Genomic DNA, 16,044 nt, shown 5'->3' on the forward strand with positions numbered 1-16,044 from the left:
ATGTAATTGAACTGTGCATGGTGGCACATACCTATAAACCCAGAGACTCAGGGGTCTCACAAGTTTGAGGTCAGCCTCAGCAACTTAGTGAGACCCTGTCTCATTAAAAAAAAAAAAAAAAAAAGAGCCAAGGGGCTGGGCTTGAATTTCAGTGGTAAAGCACATGTGAAGCACTGGGTTTGATCCTCAGCATCACATAAAAATAAATGAAATAAAGGTACTGTGTCCATCTACAACTAAAAAAAAGGAGGTGGGTGCTGAGGATGTAGCTTAGTGGTAAAGCACCCCTGGGTTAGATTCCCCAGTATATGCCCCACTCCCAAATAAGAGAAATAATAAAAGCTTCATATATTTATGGTATACAGTGTGTAATGGTTTGATATATGTATTCATTGTGATGTTATTAAATCATGCTCATTAACATTTATCACCTTGCATCTATCATTTTTTATTGGTGTGGTGAAAACATTTAAGCTTTATTCTCAAAGCAAATTTCAAGTATACAATGCAGTATCATCACCATACTATACATTAGGTCCTCAGAACTTATTTGTCCTGCATAACTGAGATTTCATACCCTGGGACCAACATCTTTCTTTTCATCTACCTTCTTTTTACTTTATTTTGAAGAATGCTGGGGGTGGAACCCAGAGCCTTATGCTTGCTGAGCTCACACTCTGCCACTGAGCTATGCCCTTAACCCTTCCTTCTCACTTTCTTAGTGAGGTCGTTTGATGAACAGAAGTGCTCGATTTTATTATGGACCAATACATCAATCTTTTCACTAACGTCCACTTCAAGAAATCTTTGTAGACAGCAGTCTCATGAGAATTTTCTGGGTGTTACCTTCTAGGAGCATTCCATTTCCTTTTTTGTCTAGATCTCTGATCTCTGGAACTGGTTTCTGTGCATGGTGTGAGGTAGGGGTTGGCGTTGTTGGCATTTAGAATGGATAGCCGGTTGACCCCGCTCATTTACTGTAAAGACCATCTGCCTTCCATTGCTCTGTGGTGTCACTCAGGTCATAACTCAGTCTGTCTGTGGCTCTGTCCAGGTTCTCTGTCCTGTCCTGTCCTCTGGCCTCCGTCCTTGCTCCAGGGCCACCCTGCCTTAGCTGCTGCAGCTTTCTAACAGGTCTGTTTTGTCCCTCAAGATAGTCTTGGATATCATCCCTTCACCTTTCAAGATGTATTCTAGAATTGGTTTACTGATTTACACACAAAAATATTTTTTCCTCCTGGAATATTGATTGGGATTCCATTAAATGTATAGATCTGGGCTGGGGAGATAGCTCAGTGTTAGATACTTGCTTAGCATGCAGAAGGTCAAAAAATAAAATAAATTACTAAGCCTCCCAATGCAGGAAGATAATATATTGCTTCATGTGTTGAGAAATTTTTCTATAATTTGGGGGTTTTATTTTTGTTTTGAAGTCTTTTGTTAGCTTTTTATGTACATTTTTCATTTTTGTGAGGTATTGCAAATTATTTCTTTATAAATTTTCATTTAATTGTTGTTCCTAGTTACAGAAATCCAGCTGTTTTCTTAGGGGCCATAAATAAAGCAACAAGATAAGATAGGATGATTCTAAAATTTGAATAGTTTCAAAGTATGTTGGTTCTTAAATTGTATCTTGTTCCTTTCAAAGAGAAAGTAGAAGTTACTTAGATTTTTTTTGTTGTTGTTGTGAATGATTTGCGGAGGTGGCATTCAACCCACAATAATTATTAGCATTAGTCATTTTCCTTGTGTTTATGTATCTGGGGTTTGAACATGCATAATGACCCTGTTTTTTATTATTGTTCTTTGAATGCAGCAGCTCCAGGTGGTTCCGCTGTTCGGGGACATGCAAATAGAACTGGCAAGATACATCAAGACCAGCGCCCACTACGAGGAAAATAAATCTCGGTAGGAGGAGAGTAAAGCTGCCCAGCTAGAGTGTTCTGTTGTGTCCCCCTTGATTGAGCACTTCTGTAATATCCTACCTACTTATCTAGGGAGAACACTTCTGACATTCTCCAAATTTCTGGAACTAAATATCCAGTATAGTAGCCTTTGCCACATATAGCTATTTGCATTTAAATCCATTGAAAAATGCAATTGAAATTCAATTTTCTTTAGCAGAACAGTCGTTTTAAACACTCCAGGGTTAGTGGCTACCGTATTAGCACAGATGTAGAACGTTTTCCTCATCTCGGAGATTTCAACTGGTCAGTGTTAGTTGAGGATACAGAACTGTAAAATAACTCTCTGGTCCCAGTGGGGTGCTTAAAATGCTTAACAACCAACCCTGCAGGCAGGTAGAGATATATGTATGTGCTTTTGAGTTTAGAAAAACTGTCACCTGAGGACCAAACCAGTCCAGGCCTGTTTTTGTAAGATCCCTGGGGCTGAGAATGTTTTTTATGTTTATAAAAGGTTGTGTTAAAATGATGATTATGTGACAGATGTGAAAATGATAGTGTGGACCATAAATCCTAAATTGTTACCTCTCTGGTCTTGTACAGAGGAAGGTGGACAACTTGTGCTATGAAGGATCTGTAGCTCACAATTAGAGGTAATAATAAACACACAGGTCTCTGTTGTGGACCCCACATAGCATCTTGACTCTCATCACATGCTTGTATTCACTTTTGCCAAGCTCTTGTACCCACAGCCGACTTGTGGTCCCCATGATTTTGACAGAGTTGAGTGTCGGTCTCAGGGGTCAGCAGACCCCTTCTGTAAAGACCAGATAGTAAATGCATAGACTTGACAGACTACAGGTGGTCCCTGTCGTATATTCTTTGTTTCATTTATTTAAACAACGCTTTAAAAATGGAAATTCCATTTTGTGTAGCCTTGGTTGCCACACACAGTGTTCTCAGCCGCCCCAGCTGTTGGAATGCATCACTGTCTTACTGGCACCTCCTCAAGTAACACTTTCCCTCCATCCCCAGGTGGACGTGCACATCCTCAAGCAGCAGCCCACAGTACAACATCTGTGAGCAGATGATCCAGATTCGGGAGGACCACATGCGCTTCATCTCCGAGCTGGCGCGCTATAGCAACAGCGAGGTATGTGCCACCAAGCCACCCATGGGCAGACCCCGAGCCTGCTGAGCATTTGAGTGTCACTTATATTCTTGTGTACTCAAATATTAATGTGAAATGCTTTAACAAACACAATATAGTGCCAAATCTAAATATTTTTTCAAAAGCACGCTTTTTGATTGATAAGGCAGTGAAATTAACTATCTGGTCAGCTATGTGAAGTCCAGTTTTTCTTTGGGAAAACATAGTAAGAAGTTTGGGGGTATTGCTTGGTGTTGGAGGGCTTGTCTAGCATGTGCAAGGTCCTGTGTTTGATCCCCATCACTCCAAAAGAGCAAAAGAAAAAAGAAAAGAAGAAAGGATTTCAAAAGAGAAGATCAGGGAGAAACCATTAATTGGTATTTCCTAGTTAGTATTATGGTTTTAAGCAACTAGAAGAGAAGTGGAAAGGGGAGGCTATTGGGAAAAGAAAGGGTTCTTCTGACCTGCCCGCCTTTCGTGTCTCGAATAAAAGGAAGTCCTGAGGCCAGAGGTGGCAGGAGCTTCTGGGTGGGTGGCAGGTGGTGTCCTCAGGCTCAGTGGCAGGGGTCTGTGTGTCTGGGAAGTAGGCCTGGGCTTGAGTGTAGGAGGAGGGCTTTTCTCCTCTGCAGTGGGAACTTTATAATTCCTTCCAGCTCTGCAGCCAGATCTGCTGGGGCCTCCTTTTGGCTACTCACATTCTCTCATCTTCCCTGGTGTGTGGAGTGGGCAGGAGAGTGGTGACAGCCTCGGGGAGGTTTCTGACCTGGGGAGCAGTGGAACATCACTCGTCACATCTTAGTGAGGCAGGGAGCAAAGTCAAGGTCAGAGTGCAGTGCTGACTAGTCTGGGCTGAGAATAGGCTGGAGGGTCTTGATCTGTTTTCAGAACTGGTTGGTTCCTCAGGAGGACCATTAACATTTGAGAAGAATGACTCTGTTCTTGTTAGCCCCACTCATTGCAGGAGAGTGAGCATCCCTATCTCTACTAACCAGATACTTGTCACCATGTAACTAAAATGACTGAAAAAAGCTCAGCCATCCAGATACCTGGGGCCATGTGCTGTCTCCAGGGCAGATCCCTGGCTTGGGGCTGGGACAGCTCTCCAATGAGCAGGTGCCACCTCACCTGGCTTCAACAGCTAGCATAGCCTGCAAGGGAAGAAATGAGGGGACCAGCTCCTCCCCTAAGACCACGGGACATGATTGTAAGACTGAGTTAATGGGAAGCTCTTGAACCACATAGACCACTGGATTCTGCTTCTCCAGATAAGGGCATTTTGCAGTGCGCATTTCCTATCTTCCTCTTAGGGTCTGCTGTGGTACTTTTATAATTAGGTACTAATTTATTTTTAAAAAGTCTACCTTTGAATGCTTTGCTTAGTCTATTTTTTTAAACAGATGTATGGAGAGAGCTCATGTATCATATAATTAACTAATTGGAATTATACTACCAAAGTTTTTGGTATATTCACTAAGCTCTACCACCATGACCCACTTTTGAACATTTTCATTACCCCTAAATGTAGTCACTCCCCACCCCTCCTCCCCTCCCCCCATACCCTGGCAGTCTACTTTCTGTCTCCATGAATATGTCTATTCTATGCATTTTGTATAAATGGAACATATAATACGTGGCCCATTATGACTGGCTTTTTCACTTAACATATTGTTTTTAAGGTTTTTCTACATTGTAGCATGTATTAGCTCTTTATTTCCTTTTCTTTTTCTTTCTTTTTTGGTACTGGGGACTGAATCCATGGTTGCTTTTACCAGTGAAACACATCCCCAGATCTATCTTTTATTGTTCATAGACAGGATCTTGCTAAGTTACTTAGGACCTCAAAAAATTGCTAAGGCTGGCCTCCAACTTAAAATCCTCCTGCCTTGTCCTCCCTGAGTCCCTGGGGTTACAGCTGTGTGCCACCATACCTGGCTCTTTAATTCTTTTTATGATTGAATGATATCTCATTATGTGGCTGTAACACATTTTGTTATTCATTGTATGAATGAATAACATTTGGGTCAAGAATAATGATGCTATGCACATCAGTGTTTGAGTTTTTGTGTAGAACAAGTTTTCTTTGCTCTCAGGAGGTACTTAGGGGTGCAGTTGCTGAGTAGTGGTGATAACACTTCCGTTTAACATTTTGGGGAACTGCCAGGCTGTTTTCAAAGGGGCTGTGCCCTGGCACTTCCCTATCAGTAGAGTATGAGGCTTCTGATTTCTCCACATCTTCACCAACACTCGTCATTCTCTCTATTTTTGATCCTATATGTTCTGGTAGATGTGAAGTGATGTCTAGTTATGTTTTGGATTTGTGCTTCCCCAATGAATAATGATATTGAGGCTCTTTTCATGTGGTCATTGGCTAATCGGAGATTCTTTTTGTATAAATATCTATTCAGATCCTTCGCCCATTTTGTGATTTTTGCACATGTGACCTTGGGATAGATTGCTAGTGTGGATTTGACGGGTGGGAGCATGAGCAGGCCTGTGACTTTTCTCCTGATCCCCGTGCACCCCAGGTTGTCACCGGGTCGGGCCGCCAGGAGGCCCAGAAGACAGATGCTGAGTACCGGAAGCTCTTCGACCTGGCTCTGCAGGGCCTGCAGCTGCTGTCTCAGTGGAGCGCACACGTGATGGAAGTGGTAGGGCTGTTTTTGTTGTGTTCAGAAATTCAAAGAGCTAAGTGCACAGCACTGTGATTGGTTTGTCATGAAATTGGCTAATTGGTATTTTTTCTGCATTGACTTTGGTCTTTGGATCAAGAACAAATCATTCTTTTTTGTTGTTGTTGTTAAATCTTTGACCTTAGAAATAAGAACATGTACCCATATATGTATTTCTAAGATGATTCAAAGCACAGTTCATTATGGGGTGTTATAAATAAAGGGCTTCATCTATTTAAACAACTGATAGGATTAACTTTGTACCATTTAGATGGTCAGTAATTCTCACTTTTGAACATTTACTCTTTGGAGCTCCAGCTATTTTGTTTAACAGTAGTAAAATTGTTTCTGGTGCCATATAAAGATTTGGATGACTTAAGTCATTCAGATTTTTTTCCTTTGGGGGTTTATTTTGGTTAGAAAACAGTTATCTAATTGAAACAACAAATGATCACTTGAAAGGCAAGTTCTTCTTTTAAATGGTGAGAAAATGCCTAGAGTCTCAGACATTCAATACACAGTACCCAGAGGCTCTTTGGCCAGTGTCTTCCTTCCTTCCTTCCTTCCCTCCCTCCCTCCCTCCCTCCCTCCCTTCCTTCCTTCCTTCGTCAGTAATTGAAACTAGTGGTGTCAGATCACTGAGTGACATTCCCAGCCCTTTTTATTTTTGGTTTTGAAATGGGGTCTTGCTAAGATCTTCCCCGCCTCAGCCTCCCAAGTAGCTGTGATTTCAGGTGTGCATCCTCAAACCTGGCCTGGTGTCTTTACTAAACCTCAAGTCACATGGCCAGAGTCTTTTGCCCTTGTATGGAGATAGACAGTGTGTGTGTGTGTGTGTGTGTGTGTGTGTGTGTGTGTGTGACTTTTCAGAGTATAGTCAATTTTAGAAGGCTGATTTTTGGTGGCCTTGGCCATGGTCAGACCAGAAGTTAAGCATTTTGTCTTCATAATGGCATGTCTCTCTTCTTACTGTCCATGTCAGTATTCATGGAAGCTTGTGCACCCAACTGACAAGTACTCCAACAAGGACTGCCCCGACAATGCCGAGGAGTACGAGCGAGCCACGCGCTACAACTACACCAGCGAGGAGAAGTTTGCCCTGGTGGAGGTGAGGACATGTCTGCTGTCTCCTCCTCCTGTGACTCTTCTCTTTCCTTCTGAAAGCAAAGCAAAAATATGAACCAACTGCCCACTTTATGTTGTTGTTTGTAGTCGGGCAGCCCTTAGTATTATCAGCTTAGTCCAAAATAAGAAATAGATTTGAGAAAAAGTGGTTTTGGGTTCTTAGGTCTGTGGGCCCTGGATCATCGGCTCTTTCCTGCATCCTTGTGCTTGGAGAGCAGTTTGTGGGGTGCAGGAACACCAGATGACTGACTGGGATGCGACGTCTCTCCCCTGAGAGGAGAGCTGTGCCTGGGTGTTTCCTCCCTGTGGTGGCCACCATCTCTTGGCTGTCACATTCATGGGGCTCAGCTCTATACTGTCCTCCTGGGCCTTTGATGGAAGTTCTTGATTCCAGTATCGACCAGTTTTTTTTTTTTTTTTTTAATAATTATACTCTGCTGTCTTGTTTAAGAAGTCTGTACGTGCCCTAAGTTCATGGAGGTGTTCTTCATTGACTTCTGGATGTGCCTTTGAAGGTCACCTGAAGTTAATTTCCGATGCACTTTCCCTCTCCCAACTTTCTGGGCCGTCTGCCTTTCCTTTTCCCAATAATACTTTATACCTTAATAATAATCCATTGCGTCTGGTAAGTATAGCTTTCTGCTCTCTTCAAGAGTTGCTTGGCTGTTGTCCTCTGTCCTTTTGTAGACGCTTTTCTCATCCCCAGTGAAACCTACTGGAATATTTCATTAGGATATGAATAAACCTATAGATCATTTCTGGGAGAATTGAGAAACTTCTTATATTAAATCTTTTTGAGTGAACTATATCCCTGTATTCAGATTCACTTTAATTTCTTTTGCAATCTATAAAAATCTTGGAGTTTTTTTGTGACCTTTATTTCTAGGTATTAGCTGATAGATGGTAAAGTCAAATATTTCTCAATACTTGTCGCTTTCAAATGTAAACTTTAAAACATTTCTCTAATATCTACCAACTTGTCTAAGCTCATTAATTATAATTTCTCAGATTCTTTTGGATTTTCCACCTATGTAATCATATCATCTGCAAATGACGTGAAAGTTGTTTTACTTTTTAAATTTTTCAATCACATTGGGTTAGAGTCTGCAGTTGCCCCATAGAAGGGAGGTGCCAGACATGCTTGTTTTGTGCTTCTCAAAGGAAAAGTTTTCCATAGGTCTATTGTAGCCACCTTTTTTTCATCAGATTAAAATACATTCCATTCTTAGTTTAAGAGATTTTTTAATCTCTTTAGATATTCATTTCTGTGTCAAAGTGAATGAGTGAGAGCAGGGCCCTCTGGTACAGAGAATCATTCCCAGGGCTATGCCTGTGTTAGACAAGCGCTCCCCACTGAGCTGCATCCCCAGACCTTCCTTTTGTAATTTTATTTGGAGACAGGGTCTTGCTAAGTTGCCCAGACTGGCCTCAACTTGTCATCCTGCCGTGGCCTCCTGAGTAGCTGGGATTACCAGCATGTGCCATTGTCCTAGTCTGAATAGCTTTTAATGTTACTTAAAACAAAAACAAGAAAAAAAACTTTTTTAGTTTGATAGAAAAATTATAATGATGCTACAGAGAGGTCCCAAATAGTCCACATCTATTTTCCTTTATTATTAATATTATATGTTAGTATTGTTGCAGTTAATAAATCAACATTGATATTATTAACTAAAGTCTGTACTTTATTCATATTTTGTCAATTTTCCTGTGATAGTCTTTTTTCTGATCCAGGATTTCATATGACACTTGGTTGGCATATCACCTTAGACACCTTGGGCAGTAACATTTCTCAGACATTTGTTATAGACTTGATAATTTTGAGGAGCACCAGGCAGGTTGTACAGGGATTTATCTGATGGGTTTCTTTTTATGATGAGATTGGAGAAGAGGACCGCAGAAGAGAAGTGGCCTTTGCCGGGGAATTCCGTCAACATGATATATTGCCGTTAACGCTGACCTTGACCCCCTGGCTGAGGTCAGACATCAGATTTCTCTGTTGTAAAGTCACCACTTGCGCTTTTCCACTGTGTGTTCTGGGGAGGGAAGTGGCTATGCCCCATTCACACCTATAGAATGAAATACTGCATTTTTTAAAAAATATTTTTTAGTTGTAGATGAACACAATACCTTTATTTTGTTTATTTAGTTTTTTAATATGGTGCTGGGATCCAACCCGGTGCCTCATGCGTGCTAGGCAAGTGCTCTACCACTGAGCCACAACCCCAGCCCTAATACTATGTTTTTATAAACTTTAATCATCATTTTTTGGATGTTGACTTCATAAATTGGCTCATGGAATATTCCCTTCTTTTCTAGTATCTGGAATGGTTTGTGTAAGATTTATATTATTTTTTTCTTTAAATGTTTGCTGGCATTTACTGGAGAAGCCTTCCCTTTATGGGATATTTTTTGAAACATTTTCTTCTTTACTATGTAGTGGAGTATTCAGAGTTTTTAAAAAAAATATTTGTTTTTTAGGTATAGATGAACACAATGCCTTTATTTACTTATTTTTATGTGGTGCCGAGGATCGAACCCAGGGCCTCGCCTGTGCTAGGCGAGCTCTCTACCACTGAGCCACAACCCCAGCCCTGAGAAGTCAGATTTTTTTTATTTTGTTTTGTATCAATTTTGGTAAGTTGTATTTTTAAGGAATTAGTCTACATTTTCTAAGTTTTATGCAAATTTTTTTTGGCGGGGGGGTGGTGGTGGTAGGTACTGGGGATTGAACCTAGGGGTGCTCTACCACTGAGCTATATCCTCAGCCCTTTTTTATTTTTTATTTTGAGACAGGGTCTCACAAAGTTGTTGAGGCTAGCCTTGAACTTGTGATCCTTCTGCCTCAACTTCTTTAGTCTCTGGGATTACAGGCGTGTGCCACTACGTTTGACTATGTAAAGTTTTTCATAATAAATTCTTATACTATTTTGTTTCTTTTGGTATATTCACAGAGTTTTATGATCACAAATCAAACAAAGGACATTATCTCAAAAAGGGAACCCCATACTTATCAGCTGTCTCCCCACTTCCCCTTCTTTCAGCCCAAGGCAACGTCAGTCTACTTGGTGATGTCCAGTATATTTATTTTTCTTTTGTTGATTATGCTTTCAAGTCATGAAGATTTACTCTTACATTTCCTTCCAGGAATTTTATGGTTTTACCTCTTAATTTAAATATATAATCCATTGTGATTAATTTTTTTTATACATTCTGAGGTAAGGATTGTGTCAATGGTCCCCAAGATCACCCCTTAAGCTAAGTGAATAGCTGGGACCCTCAAGATTCAGTAGTTATCATACTCAAGATTATGGCATTACAGCAGAAAGTCACATATTAAAATCAGCAAAAGGGGCTTGGGATGTGGCTCAAGCGGTAGCGTGCTCACCTGGCATGCGTATGGCCCGGGTTCGATCCTCAGCACCACATACAAACAAAGATGTTGTGTCCACCGAAAACTATAAATAAATAAATAAATAATCGATCAATCAATCAATCAATCAGCAAAAGGGAAAGGCACATGCACGGGGGACATCCAGGAGATAGGTGTAGATGGTTGAGGGCACGTGCTTAGTTCTCCCACCAGCATGTGTGACATGTGCATAATGTTTCCAACCAGGGTAGCTGACCCAACCTTCCTGTCTAGAGTTTTTGTGGGTGGCCACTCATAAAGGCAGGCCGAGCCTGGTGGCCAGCCTTAGCTACTCAGACTCCAGACCCTGAGCAAAAACAGGTGATCACTGTTAGTTACGTTGTTAGCATTGACTCTCTGTCAGACTGAAATAGTGGCTCAGAGTGAAATAGTGGCTTGAGGCCTTAGGCTTACGAAAAACCAGTTTTCAGGCAAAAATATTCCCACTGCAGAGATCTATTCTTGGGAGCAGGCCAAGGGCCTGCAGGATTTGATCATCCCAGAACTGCTGCGTTAACCCATTCCTGCACAGGGATTCCACTTCATTCTTTTGCATGTGGGTAACCAGTTGTCCTAGTACTGTTCGTTAAAGAGAATCTTTCCCCATCAAATTGTTTTAGTGCCTTGTGGAAAATTAGCTGAAAATGCAAGGGTTTGTTTCTAAACTCTTAATTCTGTTCCATTGATTTCTATGCTTATGCTATAGCTGTGTAGTCTCATAATCTCTTTTTTAAAAAAAATATATTTTTTAGTTGTAGATGGACATAATAACTTTATTTTATTTATTTTTTATTTTTATGTGGTGCTAAGGATCAAACTCAGTGCCTCAACATGTGCTAAGCAAGCATTCTACCACTGAACTACAACCCCAGCCCCTCATAATCTGTTAATGTGCTTAAGATTTTGGGAAATGTTCCCTATTTCTTTCTTTCTTTCTTTTCTTTTTTTTTTTTTTTATATTTATTTCTTAGTTTTCGGCGGACACAACATCTTTGTTTGTATGTGGTGCTGAGGATCGAACCCGGGCTGCACGCATACCAGGCGAGTGCGCTACCGCTTGAGCCACATCCCCAGCCCTATTTCTTTCTTTTTTTTGGGGGGTGGGGGGCACCAGGGTTTGATTGACCCCAGAGGCATTCAGCCACTGAGCCACATTCCATGCCCGTTTTTTTTTTTTTTTAATATTTATTTTTTAGGTGTAGTTGGACACAATGCCTTTATTTAATTAATTAATTTATTTAATTTTATGTGGTGCTGAGGTAAGGCCTCACATGTGCTAGGTGAGCACTCTACCGTTGTTTTTTTTTTTTTTTTAAGTTGTAGGTGGACACAATACCTTTATATTCTATCCATTTATTTTTATGTGGTGCTGAGGATTGAACCCAGTGCTTCCTATGTGCTAGACAAGTGCTCTACCGCTCAGTTATAACCCCAGTCCCTAATTTTTTTCTTTTAAGACAGGGTCTCTAAATTGTTGAGGCTGGTTTTGAATTTGCAGTCCCCTGCCTCACCTCCTGAGCCACTGGGATTACAGCTGCACCTGGCTTCCTTTTCATTCTTTATAATCTGTTCCTTGTCTTTTTTTTTTTTCTTCCTTGATTAGTTCTGCGTATGCTTGCCAGTTTTATTATTTAATTAGTAAACAGTTTTGTCTTTGTTGATCCTCCTTCGATATATTTCTAGTTGACTGTTTCATCAATTTCTGCTGTGTTTCTTTTGTACTACTTTAGGAAGTTTATTTTGCTGTCCTTTTCATAATTTCATGACAAATATTAGATGATTATTATTTTCTGCCTTTTCGGTTTTCTAATGTACACATTTACACCTTTCAGTTTGCCATTCGGCAAGCCTTTTCCTGCTTCCCATAAGTTCAAATATGTAGTATTCTCATTTTCATTCAAATGGGTTTTTTTCATTAATTTTTTCTAAATAGAAATTTCCTTTTTTCTTTTGATTAGAAAAGCAGTATAAAATCAAACAGTTCTCCAGAGTAAACACATGGAAACCTTAACTGTGACACTGGGGAAGTACTGCGCCCCTGAAGCCATCACAGAGGGACTTGCATTTGTTAACAAGTTGGATTTGGGATACAAACTCTCATGACATCCTTTTCCTTTTCCAGTTAGCATCACTTTTGCTTTCCAGGATCTTTTCTCTTCTTCCCTGTCAGGGTAGGGTGTGCCCTGGTGGATGGGGTGTGTGAGTCAGAGGCGTCCCTGCCCTCAGGGCACTCACAGTATGGTGGGCAGGTCAGACCAGGAGGACAAGACTGGGTTGGGGCCACTGCTCTGGGGAAGGTGATGATGGGGCTGTATAGCTCCAGGATGAGGGCTAGGGAGGCCAGGGAGAGGGTAAGGCGCAAACAGTCTCCTGAGTGATGCAGTACTGTCCCCACTTCCCCTCCAGCTGCTGAAAGCCATGTCCCCTACAGGTGATCGCCATGATCAAAGGCCTACAGGTGTTGATGGGCAGGATGGAGAGCGTGTTCAACCATGCCATCCGCCACACTGTCTACGCTGCGCTGCAGGACTTTTCCCAGGTGACTCTTAGGGAGCCGCTGCGGCAGGCCATCAAGAAGAAGAAAAACGTCATCCAGAGGTCAGCCTCCTGCTCTCACCCCATGTACACAGCCACACCCAAAAGTCATCTGAGGAACCTGCTTTACACAGCAGGACAGTTATTTTCATAAACAGTCTCAGTACATGTAATTTATCTTCAACCCCCAGACACTGTTTTGGTGAATGACAGCTATATGTAATGTGGTGGGTTTAATTAGTAACCTGAACAACTGGCAGTAAATCACCTGCATAGTATTTACAGGTCTGCAGACCCAGGAACAAAGGCATATTTACCTCAGGGAAGTAAACAAGACAAAGGCATATTTACTTGTGTCAGAATCTGCCCACAACTCTGATTACCTGGCCTTGAGAACTGGAGGTCCCACACTGTCCCTCAGTGTGTGTCACCTTGAGTCATTTTGCTTTTATTTCTCTGTCTTTTCCTACATATCCGTCAAAACTACAAAGTGATTGTAGAAATCTAATAGCTATCTTGAGCTTCTTTTCTCTTTATGTTGAGCCTTTCAGATAAAATTATGTTTCAAGGACATCTGTGTAAATTGAAATTTACTGGGGGTTGGTGAATGTACAGACTTCATTATTATTTAGTTTTGCTTTATAATTGATATATTTGTCACCCAGCATGGTATAACTTTTAGCATTAATAAAATTTATACAAGTTGAGCATCCTAATCCAAAAATCTGAAATCTGAAGTACTCCAAAATCCAAAGCTTATGTTACTTTATGTGCATGCTAATGCTAGACCAGCGCTCTACCATTGAGCTACACCCCCAAACCCCAAACCCAAGTCTACTAGAGCACTGACATGATACTGCATGTAGAAAATCCCACTCCATATTTTAATATAGGAAATTATTAAAATATTGTATAAAATTATTTTCTGGCTTTGTCTATAAAGTATATATGAAACATAAATGAATTTCATGTTTAGACTTGGGTCCCATTCCTAAATTGACTTATTATATATATACAAATATTCCAAAATTCAAGAAATCTGAAATCTGAAGCACTTTTGGTCCCAAACACTTCAGATAAGGGATGCTCAGCCTGAACTGTGATGCTTGCAGAATTAATTTCTGTCACCTTGAGGTTTTTAAATTGAGGTTTTCATTTTTCTGGTCTTGCCTGCTATTTTGCATGTGCTTGCCTTCATGGGAAGCTTGCTGTATGTTATGGATGCTGTTAAGATATATGCACCCGAGGATGCTGCCTGGCTTTGGGGGGGTGATCTTTACTGATAGAAACACATACTAATAGAAATACTTGAAACACACCAGGTATAGAACAAAGTGCTTGCCCCTGACACAGAACGGATCCAACAGCCACAAGGTGTGGAATGTGTTGTGTGGCCCTGTGTTTTAGCAAGAACTCTCCTCATGATGTGACCAGGGCTGGCACAGGGTCCCTCTGATTCCCCTGTGTGCTCATGGGTCTCTCCACATAGTGGAGCTGTTGGTGGCAGGGTCACATTCCCAGCAATCCTCGACACATCCCATCTCCTCAGCTCGTGGATGATTTCATATTCCTTTTGGAACACCTAGACAGTTATGCATAGACAGGTGGAACTCAGCTGTCCGGGTGGGTGTTGGAGGTTCCTGTTCTCCCTGCTCTCGGCATGATTCATGGCTGCCTGGTGAACATTCTAGAAATAAAACACTGCTTCGGCTAATTGATGCAAACTGCAATTAAGTTGAATCTTCTGGGAACAGTCATGTTTCCAAGAAAATAATGTGTTTCTAAAATTTCATGTTGAACTAGACTATAAAAGTCCCTTCACTACCCCCAGATGGATTTATTTATATTGTGCGTTGGCTGTTCTGAGAGCCTACTAGTTAGGTGAGCAGATAGTGTGATTGTAGAAGTCTCTCTGATAACTTGACGGGGCTGTTTAGTGTTCTGCAGGCCATCAGGAAGACAGTGTGTGATTGGGAGACTGGGCATGAGCCCTTCAACGATCCAGCTCTGCGGGGCGAGAAGGACCCCAAGAGTGGCTTCGACATCAAAGTGCCACGCCGTGCTGTGGGACCCTCCAGCACACAGGTTCTCATCTTCCCCATGTGTACTGGGGCTGGGCCAATCCTGGGCTGGGGGAGTGGGGCAGACCCCGAGTGAAATGGTGTCACCTCTGCTCAGGCAAATCCCATCCTGCCTGCGACTCTTCTGCCATTTCTCACCCAAGTGAATCTGGGGTGTGAACTGGGACTTGCTTGTGATTCCCTGGTTTATTCATTTACCTTCAGAAATGAATCAAGTCTGTTCTAACTCCATCCCCAAAATACTAGTGATGTCTACATGTGCCTATCTATGCTGTGTTTCTTGATGGGTATTTGAATGTATCATTGTAATTTTTACACTGGGTCTGCAAGTAAGAGTTCCTGAAGCTGAAACTGGGGAGATTACAGAACGCTGCCCTTGTGTGTCCTGGTCTTAAGCCACCTGTACTGTTCTCTCTCCCGGTGTGCCCGGGCTCACCCTGAAGTGCTTCTCACTGCCTCTCACCCCTGATTTAATATGCTCCCCTGCTTTTTTCTGGGACCTGATACTCACTTATCTCTCTGCTGGAGACTTCACAGTCTTTCCTGTCCGTCCTCTAGAGACTTACCAGCAAAGCACGTAGCTGGCTCTGTAAGAACTCTCTGGAATGTCAGGGTTCAAGAAGGCACTTGGCCGGTCCTCGAGGGCGGCCCTCTGGGGTCTGCGTGAGGTGCACTCCGCCCTCCTCGCTCAGTCCATTGTGTCTGTCCCTGTGTCCCCCACCCAGGCGTGTGCGTGGTGTGACTAACGGCTTTCTCCCGCCTCTCCCTCCCTGTCTGTCTGTGTCTAGCTCTACCTGGTGCGCACCATGGCCGAGTCCTTGAGCTCTGCCGAGCTGCTGAGGCAGCTCAAGTCTCTGGGCATGGAAAGGCTCTTGCATGTGGTAAACGCGTTTCTGAGGCAGTCGTACACCTATCCACCTCTTTTAACCTTTGGTGGTAAGACATTGTTTGTTTTTCTTATTGATGTTTATGGCACGGAGGTGAACTGCTCCGCTGCAAGTGGTTTTTTCCCCCAAGCAGCAGCAACTTGGCCACTCAGAGGGGCCCCCAGACTGTGGAGGCCGAGTGCACAGCTCGGGGCTGGGGCCCAGCCCAGTCAGGGTGTATTGGAGCAGTCCTTCTCTCGTGGTTTTTCTGAGTGTTGCATAACTAATGTACCATGTATATT

At 42.1% G+C, this 16,044-nt stretch overlaps 1 protein-coding gene across 3 annotated transcripts in view; it reads left to right on the forward strand.

Moving 5' to 3' along the window:
- Window positions 1-16,044, forward strand: part of Cyfip1 (cytoplasmic FMR1 interacting protein 1) — an 86,800-nt gene that overhangs the window by 39,474 nt on the left and 31,282 nt on the right. The window contains exons 10-15 of one of the 3 annotated variants that reach the window (XM_027923245.2): window positions 1,817-1,908; window positions 2,940-3,057; window positions 5,580-5,702; window positions 6,706-6,831; window positions 12,692-12,858; window positions 14,733-14,880. In XM_027923245.2, coding sequence (XP_027779046.1) covers window positions 1,817-1,908; window positions 2,940-3,057; window positions 5,580-5,702; window positions 6,706-6,831; window positions 12,692-12,858; window positions 14,733-14,880 — 774 coding nt within the window. Of the gene's footprint in view, window positions 1-1,816; window positions 1,909-2,939; window positions 3,058-5,579; window positions 5,703-6,705; window positions 6,832-12,691; window positions 12,859-14,732; window positions 14,881-15,791; window positions 15,813-16,044 lie in introns of those variants that run through there. The other 2 variants (XM_071608560.1, XM_071608561.1) reach the window with 2 other exon arrangements.

This window comes from Marmota flaviventris, chromosome 2, assembly GCF_047511675.1.
Source record: "Marmota flaviventris isolate mMarFla1 chromosome 2, mMarFla1.hap1, whole genome shotgun sequence".
Taxonomy (NCBI): Eukaryota; Metazoa; Chordata; class Mammalia; order Rodentia; family Sciuridae; genus Marmota; species Marmota flaviventris.